This window comes from Electrona antarctica, assembly GCF_951216825.1.
Source record: "Electrona antarctica genome assembly, chromosome: 5".
Lineage (NCBI taxonomy): Eukaryota > Metazoa > Chordata > Actinopteri > Myctophiformes > Myctophidae > Electrona > Electrona antarctica.
Genome location: NC_136810.1, coordinates 24,948,562 through 24,964,634, shown reverse-complemented (window position 1 = coordinate 24,964,634; position 16,073 = coordinate 24,948,562). Strand labels below are relative to the sequence as shown.

Below are 16,073 nucleotides of genomic sequence, written 5' to 3'. Positions count from 1 at the left end.
ACTGACAGACGGCGGAGATAACCACGGGGCAAAAACCGAGCTAGCTGTCTAGGTCGCCATGTCTCTTTGCAAATATGCATGTGCATGTACATAATATGCACTTTGTGTGCGTGCATGTCTCAGTACATGTGTGTCTGTATTGCTTGTGGTTGCGTGTGCAACCATGTGACACTGTATGTAATGGGTGTGTTGGGGCTGTGCCCAGTGTGGAGGTTAAACATTTGAGGACAGGTTCTTGGAACGGAATAGTGTTGATTTTGACAGCAAATTTCTGATTTAGTTTAGACTTTAAGTCATAGTCTTTTGAATGAAATTCCTTTTAGTTTTAGTCTTAATTTAGTCATCTGAAATGTTTTAGTTTTAGTCTAGTTTTAGTTGACTAAATCTACAGTTGATTTTGACGACAAAAATGGCTTTTGACAGGCCTTGATGGCTGATTTTACACTTGCTATGCAATCAAGTGTAAAATCAGCCATCAAGGCCTGCCACAAGACATTTTTGTCATATGTCATATTTTGCTGAAAATACCGTAGCCGTTCTATCTACTATTTTCAGAGCACAACACAACCAAACTCCCTAACATTATTCTAGTTTTTATTTGTTGACGAAATTGTCAATATATTGAGTCATAATTTTAGTCATCATTTTTCATTTTGTTTTCATTCAGGTTTTGTCAGGGAAAATATAGGTAGTCTACAAGCATTTTTCATCATAGTCTTAGTCAACAAAATTAATACTGGGATTCTAGGAAGTTCCCAGTATTGATTTTGTCCCAGTGGGAACGGATGCTCTACACCTGAAGTGTCCATGCCACAGCAATAGAGTGGTCACACGTCTCTGCACGGACGTGGGCAGAGGGAGGGGTTTCTGTCACTGCACTTGTTTTTTAAGATTTGTTTTTGGCTTTTCTGCCTTTCAAGGTTCAAGTAAAGATAGACAGGAAAGAGGGAGAGACACAGAGCAAAGGTCGAATGAACGGGACTCAAAGACGTGGTGCGCTGTCAGGCCAGAGCCTATGTGTGGCATGCGCCTGGACGGCCAGGCCAGAGCCTATGTGTGGCATGCGCCTGGACGGCCAGGCCAGAGCCTATGTGTGGCATGCGCCTGGACCACCAGGCCAGAGCCTATGTGTGGCATGCGCCTGGACCACCAGGCCAGAGCCTATGTGTGGCATGCGCCTGGACGGCCAGGCCAGAGCCTATGTGTGGCATGCGCCTGGACCACCAGGCCAGAGCCTATGTGTGGCATGCGCTTGGACGGCCAGGCCAGAGCCTATGTGTGGCATGCGCCTGGACCACCAGGCCAGAGCCTATGTGTGGCATGCGCTTGGACGGCCAGGCCAGAGCCTATGTGTGGCATGCGCCTGGACCACCAGGCCAGAGCCTATGTGTGGCATGCGCTTGGACCACCAGGCCAGAGCCTATGTGTGGCATGCGCTTGGACGGCCAGGCCAGAGCCTATGTGTGGCATGCGCCTGGACCACCAGGCCAGCTGCATGGTGCCCCACACTGCACTTGTTCCACACGGTGATGAAAGTACATTCATGCGAGGGAACGTGCGAGCAGCACTGAATGAGTGCATTTAGCAGCATCTATAAACATGTAGGCATAAACCAAGAACAAGCACCGGATGGTTTATACGTTACAGTCAGACTAATGGATCCATTAGAGAGCATGCTGTACATCCTGGTGCCATTATGTATTCACACGTTTACTGTAATTGTAAGACTGTAATGTGTTGATGCTGTACATCATGAAAATACCCTCTGAGGGGCATATCTTCACTAACGGTTGTCTCAGTCTGACTCCTATGGTAAATATACAGTACTTAGTTTATATATGCACCGTTATTCTGTATTTTCAGCACTTTGAGCTGCTGTACTCTTATTCTTATTTCTTCCATGTGTGTCCTGTCTCCAGTTCCCATGGAAGGCCCTGCCATCGTAGAAGGCAGAGCTCTCTCTGCCACTGAGGCCATCGTCTGGTGGCAGCCCGTCCCTCAGAACAACATAGATGGATACCAGGTCAGTCCACGACATCAACCCGACAGTGTTGATTTTGACAGGATTCTTTTTTTATTTGGTTTCAGTCATAGGCTTTTGAATACAATTTCATTTAGTTTAATTATATTTTAGTCATCTGAAAAGTTTTAGTAAATGTTAACATTTTAGTTGATTTTGTCGAGTAAAATTTATGTTGCCTTGATGGCGTCGTAATGGCTGATTTTACACTTGGTTGCATGCTGAAAATAGCCGATCTACAAGCTCACAACATGTCGCAGTGTGACATGTTGTGAGCATGTAGAATTGCTATATTTTCAGAGCGCAACACCAAAGCGCAACCAAACATAAAATGACTTGTCTTTTAGTTCTACTGGATGTCTTCTCCATTAGTCCCTCCCTAACATTGTTGTCTATTTTTGATTTGTTAATGATATCCATTCACTTTGTTTGGGCACTGCTTTCAATGTTGAAACAAAATTGTCAGACTTTGTCAGAGAAGTGGTAATGTTTCTGTCTGCCAGGACAATACAGGAGGATTGAGTGTCTGGTTAAGGGGATTATGTGGCTGACTAGTAAACATTTAAAGGCAGTTATGAGCTTTGCCACTATGTAATGTATTACCCTTGTAAGCTTTAGGGAAACAAATCTAATTGGTGTGCTGACTTGTTTAGTGAAATGGACTGTGACGTGACTATAGCTTGTCTTAAACATGATTAAAGCTTGTCTGCACTGTGAGCTTGTTTAGTCTGTTGTTTAAAATGAGACCAAAGTCTCTTGGCAACAGACTGCACTTGGTCATAATACTAACCAATAATATTTCGCAACCTTTTATTTTCTTGAAGTTTGCAACGGTCTGAGAAGGTCTTCTGAGTGTGTGTGTGTGTGTGTGTGTGTGTGTGTGTGTGTGTGTGTGTGTGTGTGTGTGTGTGTGTGGTGGCTGTGCGCGTGTGTGCACGTGTGTGTAAGTGTACTGTACAGTATGTGTGTGCGTGTGTGTGTGTAAATATATATTAGTACCTACAGTACGTCTCAGTCAAATCATATTTTGAAATATGTATTTTGCATTTGCACAAGGAAAGGTTTGTTTGATTCAGGTTGAAGGTTATTCATGATGACTCACTATCTACTGTACCTGTACTGTATCTACTGTACCTGTGCTGTATCTACTGCACCTGTGCTGTATCTACTGTACCTGTACTGTATCTACTGTACCTGTGCTGTATCTACTGTACCTGTACTGTATCTACTGTACTGTACTGTACCTGTGTGCATCCAGGTGAAGTGTATACTGTACCTGTAGTACTGTACTGTACTGTACCTGTAGTACTGTACTGTACCGTACCTGTAGTACTGTACTGTACTGTACCTGTAGTACTGTACTGTACTGTACCTGTAGTACTGTACTGTACCGTACCTGTAGTACTGTACTGTACTGTACCTGTAGTACTGTACTGTACTGTACCTGTAGTACTGTACTGTACCGTACCTGTGTGCATCCAGGTGAAGTGTATCTACTGTACCTGTAGTACTGTACTGTACTGTACTGTACCTGTAGTACTGTACTGTACCTGTGTGCATCCAGGTGAAGTGTATCTACTGTACCTGTAGTACTGTACTGTACTGTACTGTACTGTACCTGTAGTACTGTACTGTACCTGTGTGCATCCAGGTGAAGTGTATCTACTGTACCTGTAGTGTATCTACTGTACCTGTAGTACTGTACTGTACTGTACCTGTAGTACTGTACTGTACCTGTGTGCATCCAGGTGAAGTGTATCTACTGTACCTGTAGTACTGTACTGTACCTGTGTGCATCCAGGTGACGTGTATCTACTGTACCTGTAGTACTGTACTGTACTGTACCTGTAGTACTGTACTGTACTGTACCTGTAGTACTGTACTGTACTGTACTGTACCTGTAGTACTGTACTGTACCTGTAGTACTGTACTGTACTGTACTGTACCTGTAGTACTGTACTGTACATGTGTGCATCCAGGTGAAGTGTATCTACTGTACCTGTAGTGTATCTACTGTACCTGTAGTACTGTACTGTACCTGTGTGCATCCAGGTGACGTGTATCTACTGTACCTGTACTGTATCTACTGTACCTGTAGTACTGTACTGTACTGTACCTGTAGTACTGTACTGTACCTGTGTGCATCCAGGTGAAGTGTATCTACTGTACCTGTAGTGTATCTACTGTACCTGTACTGTATCTACTGTACCTGTGTGCATCCAGGTGAAGTGTATCTACTGTACCTGTACTGTATCTACTGTACCTGTGTGCATCCAGGTGAAGTGTATCTACTGTACCTGTAGTGTATCTACTGTACCTGTACTGTATCTACTGTACCTGTGTGCATCCAGGTGAAGTGTATCTACTGTACCTGTACTGTATCTACTGTACCTGTGTGCATCCAGGTGAAGTGTATCTACTGTACCTGTACTGTATCTACTGTACCTGTGTGCATCCAGGTGAAGTGTATCTACTGTACCTGTACTGTATCTACTGTACCTGTGTGCATCCAGGTGAAGTGTATCTACTGTACCTGTACTGTATCTACTGTACCTGTGTGCATCCAGGTGAAGTGTATCTACTGTACCTGTAGTGTATCTACTGTACCTGTACTGTATCTACTGTACCTGTGTGCATCCAGGTGAAGTGTATCTACTGTACCTGTACTGTATCTACTGTACCTGTGTGCATCCAGGTGAAGTGTATCTACTGTACCTGTACTGTATCTACTGTACCTGTGTGCATCCAGGTGAAGTGTATCTACTGTACCTGTACTGTATCTACTGTACCTGTGTGCATCCAGGTGAAGTGTATCTACTGTACCTGTACTGTATCTACTGTACCTGTGTGCATCCAGGTGAAGTGTATCTACTGTACCTGTACTGTATCTACTGTACCTGTAGTGTATCTACTGTACCTGTGTGCATCCAGGTGAAGTGTATCTACTGTACCTGTACTGTATCTACTGTACCTGTACTGTATCTACTGTACCTGTGTGCATCCAGGTGAAGTGTATCTACTGTACCTGTACTGTATCTACTGTACCTGTGTGCATCCAGGTGAAGTGTATCTACTGTACCTGTACTGTATCTACTGTACCTGTAGTGTATCTACTGTACCTGTGTGCATCCAGGTGAAGTGTATCTACTGTACCTGTACTGTATCTACTGTACCTGTAGTGTATCTACTGTACCTGTGTGCATCCAGGTGAAGTGTATCTACTGTACCTGTACTGTATCTACTGTACCTGTAGTGTATCTACTGTACCTGTGTGCATCCAGGTGAAGTGCTGGAAAGAAGGAGAGGACAGCGAGGGCGGAGCTCAGAGGACGGTGGTCTCGGGAAAGGACAACCACACCAGACTGGAGGGCTTGAAGGCCGACTCCCTCTACCTCATCGAGGTCCGGGCCTACAACGCAGCCGGCTATGGGCCGGCCAGCCAGCACGTCCTCCAGATCTACACCAAGAAAGCCCGTGCGTCACTGTGTGTGTGTGTGTGTGTGTGTGTGTGTGTGTGTGTGTGTGTGTGTGTGTGTGTGTGTTGTGTGTGTGTGTGTGTGTGTGTGTGTGTGTGTGTGTGTGTGTGTGTGTGTGTGTGTGTGTGTGTGTGTGTGTGTGTGTGTGTGTGTGTGTGTGTGTGTGTGTGTGTGTGTGTGTGTGTGTGTGTGTGTGTGTGTGTGTGTGTGTGGCGAAAGGGTTTTTCTGTGTGGAGTTTGCATGTTCTCCCCGTGTGTGTGTGGCGAAAGGGCCTTTCTGTGTGGAGTTTGCATGTTCTCCCCGTGTCCCCTAGGGTAGTTACCCTCACAAAAAACATGCAGTAATCCTGGTCTCTAAACTACCTCCCCCTGGCCAGCCGGGGCGCCTGATGGAGGGGAAAGGAACTGGTTGGACTTGGAATAACGTGTTCCTTCCACACGCTACGTCCTGCCGTGGAAACTCTCCCCTGTCAGATGAAAAGAAGCAGCCTTGGACTCCTCATGCATACAGTAGAAGGAAGCATGAGGTCAGTCCGCTGCCCCCCAGGTTGGCAGAGGAAGTGTAGCGCCCAGGATGACATGATTAGATAATTGACAATGGGTGAAAAAGTGGGTTGCAAAATCGTGGGATAAAGATGTATAAATATAAATCAGGATAAATGTATAGAAGCATACCGGTGCGCTAGGCAGTTACATACGGAAGATTGAATCAAATTGAAATTGTGCTTTCTTTCTCCTCTCCAACAGCTCCAAGTCGGCCCCCCAAAATAATTGGCAAAAAGTTAAAGGGTCAGTCTGTAAACATTGTCTGGGAACATGTGGAATCCATGGCTAACGAGTCATCGATAGATGGTTACAAGGTGGGTATTAGTTCATAGCATTTACCCAGAGTTTGTGTGTGTGTCTGTGTGTGTGCGTGCATGCGTGCACGAAAGTGAGATATTATGACAAACACGTTTTGGATACAGGTTTTGGGCCCGCGGTGGGTCAGGGGTAGAGTGGGGATGGTAACCGCAAGGTTGCCAGTTCGATCCCGGGCTCCCCCAGAGTTAGTGTCGATTTGTCCTTGAGCAAGACTCTGAACCCTTAATTGCGCCTGATGTGTTGGTTGGTGCCTTGCATGGTTTCTGCCGCCATCGGTGTATGAATGTGTGTGTGAATGGGTGAATGTAATGCACAATCTATGTAAAGCGCCTTGGATAAAGGCGCTATATAAATGCATCATTTACCATTTATATTGCATGGTTGCACACATCTTGTAATGTAGAGGCTAGATGACATAGTGTGGTTTTCATGTCATGGTCTCCTATTTGTTACCAGGGACCCCCATACAACATCGGTGTTCAAAGGTTTTTGAAAATAGCAGATTTATATAAGCTCACAACACATTGTGATGCGACGCATTGTGAGCTTGTTGGTCAGCTATTTTCAAATAGCCGATGTATATTATGTTTAAATTGGTTTTAGTGATTTTAATGCTATATTCATACATTTTGCTAAAGGACCCCTGGGGGTCCTTGACTTGCACCCCACCTTAAGAACCACTGGCATGAAATGTTTGTATAGAGGAAATATATCTTCTCTGTCGTGGAAACCACATTACAGTATGTCCAAAACTGTTACTTTAGGATTCAAATTCAAAAATAGCAAAAGCAGCATATCAGCTCAAAACATGTCACATCATGCCGCGTTTCGAGCTTTCAGATATGTTACTTTTGATGCTTTTGTGACGCTGTAGTGTTCAAGTAGTGTGTTAAATTAAAATATGGAGATAAGACAGCAACTATAGCCTGGGCCATGGCTCAGTGGTCCAGGCACCTTGGCTGGCAATCCAGTCTGGCAGTGTGCCGCGGGTTCGACTCCCGATCCCGACAGCCTTTACTGCATCTCTCTCCCCATTTTTTCCTGTCAGCCTACTGACTGTCCCTCCATAAATATATATATATTAAAAAAAAAGACAGCAACTATATGAATGTTGCAAAACCGATGCCTGTCAGACAGTTTTCCTGGTCCTCACAAGAGATATGAATGTTGAATAACAGATTTTTTTGTATTATTGTGTGTGTGTGTGTGTGTGTGCGCGCGCGCGCGCGCGCGTGCGTGCGTGCGTGCGTGCGTGCGTGCGTGCGTGCGTGCGTGCGTGCGTGCGTGCGTGCTTGCTTGCTTGCTTGCTTGCTTGCGTGCATGTGTAGGTCCTCTACAGGGAGAAGGGGAAGAGCACAGGAATGCTGTACACAACCAGTAGGAGGTCCATTGACCTGCCCATGCCCACAGACGGAAACTATGTGGTGGAGATTCGGGCACACAGCGAGGGAGGCGACGGAGCAGTGGCACAAATCCACATCACAGGTCAAATATTATGCGTTATTGTCACTTATATCTATGGAAGCAACCTGCACTGGGAACGTTTTTCATTTTAACCTGAGGCCAATTCTAAAAATGTCTTCTAAATCGTAACAGTTTTCTGAAAAACGCATGTTGCTATATCAGTGTAACCCGATGAAGATCCACAGGATCAAAACATTGTCAGACAAGTCAAGTATTTTTTATACCATATATGCTGTGCGCCTGTGCGGGCTCCATCCATCTTTTTTTTTTTTGTTATCAAATGTTTTTTATTTAAGATAAAAAAGCACAATAAACCATGTTAACAGCATGAATGAATAAAGAAAACAAAACAAGTAACACGTACAACAGCAAAAAACAAACAAAAAAACAATCCCACCCACCCCTCCCCCCGGGACCATAGATGCCACAAAATGCACACCTGCGTCAAGACTCCTACTACTGTGCAATGGGAAGAAATAATAATAATAATAATAAGACTAAATCATGTCCTTGACCAAATCTGCAATATCAGACCAAATATTAATGTTTTCCTCTTTCGCTCCGTGTAATCTTGCCGTTGACATTTCCAGATAGATGATATCTAGAAAGGTCAACTCCATCCATCTTTTAACTGAAGTCTCTTTAGCCCAGCACCCACCTGTCGATGTACGTATTCTACGTCCTCGCTATATCAGTGGTGCCCCAAACATTATGTATTTGGCCCATTTGCCCCATCTAAAATAATATTTTATCTAAAATAATATTTTAGAAGCAAAGATTTGAGTTAAAAAGATTTGCTTCAAAACATATATATATATTCAAACTTAAGGCATTTTGTAGAATCGGCTTCAGGTCTTGGTATTCAGTTTTATCCATAGGGATTACCCTATTTACCTTAGTTGACCAGGGTACCCCATGGCTCTTCTCCTTTTTTCCCCTCAACACCAAATCTCTTTGCCGAAAATACCTGCTCTAGTGACACATTGTGTGCTTGTAGATCTGCTATTTTTGCTGAAAGTTCACCACAGAGTAGGGATGATAGGTTTCATGTGGTTAATCAAACTCCGATCTCTTATTTGTTAATAATTCAATTAAAAATCTGGCAATAGTATGAGACACGTTTTTCAATGTAACTCAACTTGGTTCAAGAATTTCGACTACAGTAGCAATATAATAAGCCTCATTGCTCCACTTGGTCAATAGTAAATTGGAGATTATTCTATTGTGTTCAGTGTTGTTTTACTACCTATACTATAAAAATATCATACTACTATATATTGAGACCAGTAAGAATGAGTGAGGTGTAAATTAGTGACTGAGAACTGGTCACAATCCTAAAGCTGATATGACATTCTGTGGAGGGGATTATACAAGGTTTAAAGATGACGATGGGAGTCATTTGTCTCTGTCAGGGGGTTCTCATGGGCCAGAGCAGAGCTGTCACTTTATGTTTCATAGTTTACTAGATTGGAGAGCTATGAGGGGAAGAGTGGGGGGGTTCTATGGCCCACTGGCTTTATCCCTTTACTGGCCAGTGGGCCGACCGGCGGTCTCACTGGCTAGAAAGTGGTCTTAAGCCTCTGTAATTGATCTTGATGAGTTTGGGAACCCCCCCTGAGGTATCCTTATCCCTTATCGTTTGGGCCAGACCCACCTGACAGCTTGATTTTTGCAGGGCTGGGAATTTAAGCCGCTGGGGGGTTTCAAGTGCCGTGGCATTGACAGATGGAGGGCCGTTTTAAGGTGTTCTCCACACAGATGCGGTATAATATCATTGCACCTCACACCCAGATATGGGCTTCATATTTGATGGATTGCAATTGTCCAAGTCAAAAGATCTTATTTTTTTACTAGTTTAATATCACTGCCTGTTGCGCATCCCTAACCATATGAACCCCGGTGTTCCTATTCTGGGCATGTCACGATAGACTAACCACACATAAGCATCAAAAGCAGATCTACAAGCTCAAAATGTGTTGCTTCGCGCCACGTTTCAAGCTTGTAGATCTGCTGCTTTTGCTATTTTTGAATTTGAATCCTGAAAGGTTATGTTTTGGACACATGAGGTTTCCACCTGACAGAGACCATATGCATGTCACTTTAGCCCAATACAAAATAATTAAGCAATTCTCCCAGTAATGTAAGTTGACTGAAGAAAGGTTTTCAATTTACCTTTTTAAGATGTACTGTAGGCCTTTACATACTGGGTGGATTCAAGCCAGTTGTACAGGTAACTTTAAGTTACTAACTTAATTTAGCTTCTCAATAACAGAGGGAAGCCATGCTATTTGTTCTTCATGGATGCAGAGTATATAACAGTGTTTGTGTGTTCTGTGTCTCTGACCAGGTGATGGCATCATGACCGTGGCGTCACACAGCCTGCTGTGTGTGTTCCTGGTGGCTGTCCTCTGCCTGGACCTCTGAATGTAGCGCCATCTGTCTCGGGAGACTCTGGAAGGTTGACGCCTTTGAGGACTCGCACTCTTTACACAATCTGGCGTTGGTCCCACCACCCTGCAACCGGAAAAATGCCGTATTCCAAACCAACCCCCAGGCCGTGGAATATGTATGGTGGGGGAACAGTCAAAGAACAAAAAAAAGAAATTGGAAAACGGACAAAGATATCCCTTATTTAAATATCTACAAAAACATCTCTCGGAGGAGTGATGGAGGAGTTCTGTCAACTTGTTCGATATGCCTTATGTAAACGTTTACTCTTATCTTTCACAACATCTTGTTCTTAAAAATGGACAAAAGAGTGTGAGTGTGTGTATTACGGTGCACACTGTGGCCCGGTCTGCTGGTCAGGGTTTCTTATGTCAAGAAGCAAACCTCTCCTGTAGATGCAGACGTGTTGCGAAGTGTCGGTTTCATTTGATGTATGATGTTTTGGATAATCTATCTTTACAATACATTGCATTCCATAGTATAAGCTAAACAGATGTATAGTTGTGAAGGATAAGTGTATATGAGTTTATTACATTTTTACGTGTTTGTCTTTATTTAGTATTTCAGTGGCTTTTTATTCCTTTGTTTTCTCTCTCAAAATGAAGCACACTCCGTTTTAGAGATACAGTCAAAGCAAACCTCTGCAGACACTCAGTTTTATTAGTGAGCATTGTAGACAAAAGAGTAATGTACTGTATGTCATGCTAATATAATATAATATGCAATAATTTATATGGTTTTGCTATCTAATATACTATTGTCATTTTAACTTCTTTAGTAAGAGATAGATTTTACATGCAGACAAAGCTTATTTCCAAATCATAACATGCGCTTGATTGACAGAATACCACTATAAGTGTGTGCATGCAAACCTCGTTATCTGGAATTATAATTTCAAATGGTTCCGTGGACAAAAGTGGAAAGAAAAAAAGACTAAGGCGGAAGGGTGAGATCATTTTCCGGCACCCACATCCACATTTGTAAGGTTGAATGTATGGCAAACTGAAAAACAGGAAATGAGCTCGCAAGTATACCCAACATATAGTTTTGAACGCAGAACATAAATACAGAAAATGGTGTGACTGGCTATTTGCATTGCTTGCCACGTGTTGGTTACATTTCTATAGTTGTGCAGATGATGATCATGATTACAACCTCAGCGTTTGTTCCAGTGTTGTGTTAATCATGGTCATAATATTTGCCTCGGAGATCGGGAAAATATTCTGTGCTAGAATTTTACTTCAATTTTAAATATCATTTTTGTCTTGACTGTATCAATTAGGTAGTCTGGCAAGGCCAGACTCATAGCGTGGATTCACTGACGCTCAGTGAATCCACATTATGAGTCTGGCCTCACCAGGCTATCAATTAGGGCCTCAGTTGTACCATCTGGTGCTTTGTAAAGAATGTCGGCATTTCCTTCTTTTTTTTTTGTATCTATCTTCTACAGTAAAGTGTCTCTAATAACAGTTCAGTGAACGGTAGCGATGCTCATAACACACCGTAACTATGTGCAGTGTCTGTGTGCATCGATGGCTACGTAATGTTTTCTATTAACACAACCTGCCTAGCTCCTATAACATGAATATACAATGTATTGTGTTTTCATAAACTGGTATACAGTATGTGCAAAACGGGAGATAGATAAGCAAAGCCATCCGTGTAAACTTTAAGAACCCATCCAAAGCTCATACTGTTATTCCAATTTTGTTTATTTTTTGTCTTTTTATTAACACGGGAGTTTCATGTGATCAGATATATAAAACCATTATCAATTGATGTTGTTTTTGTTTGTGTTTATTCATATATTTGTATGTCATGATGACCCACAGTTTTAGAGGTTTATCACCCGCACCCCCCCCCCCCTCCCCCTTCCCAAAGTGGGAAAAAAACAATGCTGCGTTTTGGATTGCTCTGAATATAGATTTCATATTTTGTGCGACTGATGCTATAGCCATGCTTCTACATTGTGATTATATCAAACATCCACCACAAAGTGCTTTCCCAGTTTCCCATCATGCGACAAATCATCGGAAGTGTTGCCAAAAGCATGAATGCCTTGAACTTCGATCATTCGGAGGAAGTTGATGGCACTACGTTACATTCTAACATGCATGACATTGGAAACAGAAAATGGTTCTGTAAACGCTCCATATTTTGCAATCGACTCATACCAGCCTCTCAGCTTCCTTTTGAACTATACATTACATTCCTGAGTGACATCCCTTTATGGCAGATACTGAGACAATGTTAGATTATCACTTAATGTTACACAAGCGAGGAGATTTTGGAAACCCATATAGACTGGCTAAAGGGATGTCACTCATCCAAGCTCAGAAATAGTCCTATACAGTCTCATGCATTATGATGGTCGGGGTATTGACGACATCACATCACTGCTGTTTGGCTGTTTACAGATGTTCAGTGGTTCACTGAAAATAAACAGCACATGTTGAGAGGGATGAAACTGGACTCTCATTGGCTGGACTTAAAAGGAACAATAAAAGTGTAGTTAACTATTGAGCCGGTCTATTGTCCTTCTTTTCATGTAAACTTGAAAAAACGAATCAAGAAACAAGACGGTTTTAAACACTTAATCAATGGAAATGACGAGAAGAAACATTCCAGGCAAGTCTTTTGAGTTTATTGTGACTCTTAGTAAATACTGTGGTGTGTGTGTGTGTGTGTGTGTGTGTGTGTGTGTGTGTGTGTGTGTGTGTGTGTTTGTGTGTGTGTGTGTGTGTGTGTGTGTGTGTGTGTGTGTGTGTGTGTGTTTTGCAGGAATGAGTAGGCCTATAAGAGATCCATTTTTATGGTACACCTGAATGAACTGGGGGTTATGTGGTGGGGAAATGTTTTGAAGATTTATCAAAATGTTTTGAAAATAGCAAGCTCAAAATGGGCAGTAATGGGACGCGTTTGTGAGTTTGTAGATTGGCTATTTTCAAAGTATAAAATGGGATTAAAGTGGTAAAATATTCCATATTTTGCTGTGGACTGCCTGGAACTTCCTCAGGGACCCTTTGAGGTCCTCAGATCAAACTTTGAGCATCATGCAGATGGTGCTGTTTTCCCTTTATGTTTTCAGATTGCACTTAAGAACGAAAAAGGCACCCTAAGAGTGCTCCACAGTGTGCGTAGATTCTGTTCTTACCTACGAACAAATCACAGCTAAGAAAAGATTGAGGGATCCCAAAACCTTCTTAAAAACTTCCTAAGTGGGTCTAAGAACAAATTTCCTCTTAAGAACTTCTTAAGAACGGTTGGCGCATGAGGCCCAGTTGAGACTTAAGTAAGAGTCCAGGTATCAGTCACAGTCTGTCAGGTTGACATTGCAATTGTTTAACAAGTCCATACATTCAGGGCAACTCAAAACTAATAGTCTCATCTCATACAATGCATCCACCAGAATGAAAGAACTGGAGCATCAAGGATATTTTATTTAAGTGCTATATCAAGACTAAGGTTTCAATGGCGGAGGCATCTTCATCAGAGTCCACCCCTGTTGGGCCGCAGACTGTTTCAAACACTCACTTACACTGTAATTAATTTTTTTTTAAATGCAAAGCAGTTTATGTGCCAGAAATAGATGTGGTCAACTGCTCTAAAATGGGCTATCGAATTCAGAGCACTTTTCCAGTGGAGTTTAGACTGCTGGGGGTCTGAGGTGTCTGGCTCAAGAATTGCTGATGGGGAGGTTTCCCCATCTTGGATTTAAATAGATTTTCACATTATGGAAAACTCGCCTCATGATGCAGTAGGCTACTTTGTATTTTGCCATTTTCAGCTCCTGCCCAGTGCTGCTTGCTTAAGGATAATGGTATTGTATTATAGAAATTGATCTATTGAAGATTCTGACGTTCAAATGTACATATTTTTTGTTTTGATTGTATTGATGTATTGTTGTATTGTGCTTTCTGCTTTGGCAATGTTTTCTCATGCCAATAAAGCCCTTTGAATTGAATTGAATTGAATTGAATTGTATTACTGTATTGTGGGGTTCAGCATCTTGCTATAGGACTCTTTGACATTATAGATCATTGTCATATGGATCAGAACCATGGAGTGTTCTGGACCTGTTCCGGCTAGCAACACCTGCTTTGCTAGCAATCACCCTTTAAAAATAGCCGTCATCATAGTAACGTTGAATTACTTTCTATGATGAACACAGCCTCGATTCAAACATCTTCAACAGAACCGTAACTTCAGATTTTGAAAGCCCATAGTTCTAAAATATTCATAGCTGTGTTTCAGCTGAGCTCCTAGGTATCAAACGGCCGATACTAGTGCATCATTTATCATTTATGAACACTGAACACAACTTTGCAGTCTTCAAGGCCTCTCAAATAATGGATTATTTTGGGAAGCCATGATGCAACTTAATCATCTCCAGCCCATGCGAAAAAACCTCTCTCTCACTTTAATCTGTCTTCCAGCTACAGATAAGAACGGTCATCTATTTTTTATCCCGAAACTATAGTTTTGCCTCCTATCTTGTGCCCCCACAGATGACAAGAAGATCGATATACGTCCCATGTCAGTGAGATTTTAGTCAGATAACACAATCACATTTAGATTCAGATTTCAGCTACATTTCGATCAAAGGGCTCATTGGCTGTCAGTGTTAGCTGAAATGAAGTCACACAGGGAACAAATCAAGGGAAAACAAGGGAGAAACAAGGGAGAGCCATAGCATATGGCCTTCATAGGCCTGGGTCTCAGGTGACTGTAACATTGATACTGCACTATCTTACTGCTTTCCCAGCCAGCTGTCGAGTTTACAGACAGTAGTGTTCAAATCAGGACACTTAGGCTGTGAGACACAGTTTACACAAAATTACCTGGATTTTACTTGCAGACCTATAGGCCTACATTAGGCTACTATTTAGGGTATATATATTCATTAGCTGATTAGCTGTAACCTAACATACAGATCGAGTCTAAGTTAAGACTGTGTTAAGTCACAGTAAAAACAAATTGCACACTGCAGGTTCAGGAAGAATAACCTTTCCTATAATCTCTGTGGCCATATGTTTTCACAGACAGGTGGGACATAATACCAGCTAAGATCGTGGTATTTTCTTAGTAAATCTGTCACGTACTCTTTGACAGCTCAGACAACACACAACAGTTTAGAGTGATGTAACCCAATGTAAAAACCACAGGGGAGTCAGACTAACTGACTTAGAGCCCTGAAATGTGATGCTGTCTCCGAGGTGCCTGCAGTACTTCATGCTGTCAGGCAGTAAGGCCAGCATGGAGGAAGGCTTACTAAACGAAAGTCTCCGTGAAGGTATTGTATTTCAGAGCTTAGCTATAGCGATCCATTGAAGGACAGTTCCCCAAAGACCACTTGGCACTTGCTCAGATTTTTCATCACTGGAGAAGTTACGCTGACCTGGCAGTGGCACTAAGCTACAGATCAGTTGTAACGAATGAATCAACATGTACACACGAGAGTACTATAGGTAAATCACTACACACAGCCCCAAGTTTGTTTGCTACTATCAATAAGTGAGGACGTAGGCGACCTCTACTGGTGATTATGGAACATCACCCAGTATACTGCAAACTACTACCCAATGTATTTATTTTATAAAAATTAGGAGCTTATTCGGTTTTATATCTCGTCGATGTAAATGTCTAAAATATGAAATCATTTGTACGGGTGATAATTCAACCATGTTCACACATAGGTTTAGTAGTTCCTACTAGCAGGAGCAAAAGTTAAGTGAAGTAAGTAGAAGTTTGTTGGCCAGCACTCCCTTGTGAAACATCATTCATTTGGTGTCTGCCTGAGA

General features: G+C 42.4%; 1 protein-coding gene across 2 annotated transcripts in view; it reads left to right on the top strand.

The window, feature by feature from the left end:
- cntn1a (contactin 1a) overlaps positions 1 to 12,051 on the top strand; it is a 129,139-nt gene extending 117,088 nt beyond the window's left edge. Inside the window, exons 20-25 of one of the 2 annotated variants that reach the window (XR_013790036.1) lie at positions 1,920 to 2,023; positions 5,302 to 5,494; positions 6,244 to 6,356; positions 7,689 to 7,845; positions 10,172 to 11,554; positions 11,645 to 12,051. Coding sequence is in view for 1 of the 2 variants with exons in the window: in XM_079501352.1 (XP_079357478.1) it covers positions 1,920 to 2,023; positions 5,302 to 5,494; positions 6,244 to 6,356; positions 7,689 to 7,845; positions 10,172 to 10,248 (644 nt within the window). In the remaining variant the exon portion in view is untranslated. Of the gene's footprint in view, positions 1 to 1,919; positions 2,024 to 5,301; positions 5,495 to 6,243; positions 6,357 to 7,688; positions 7,846 to 10,171 lie in introns of both variants that reach the window. The other variant, XM_079501352.1, reaches the window with a different exon arrangement.
- Positions 12,052 to 16,073: the final 4,022 nt, after the last annotated feature.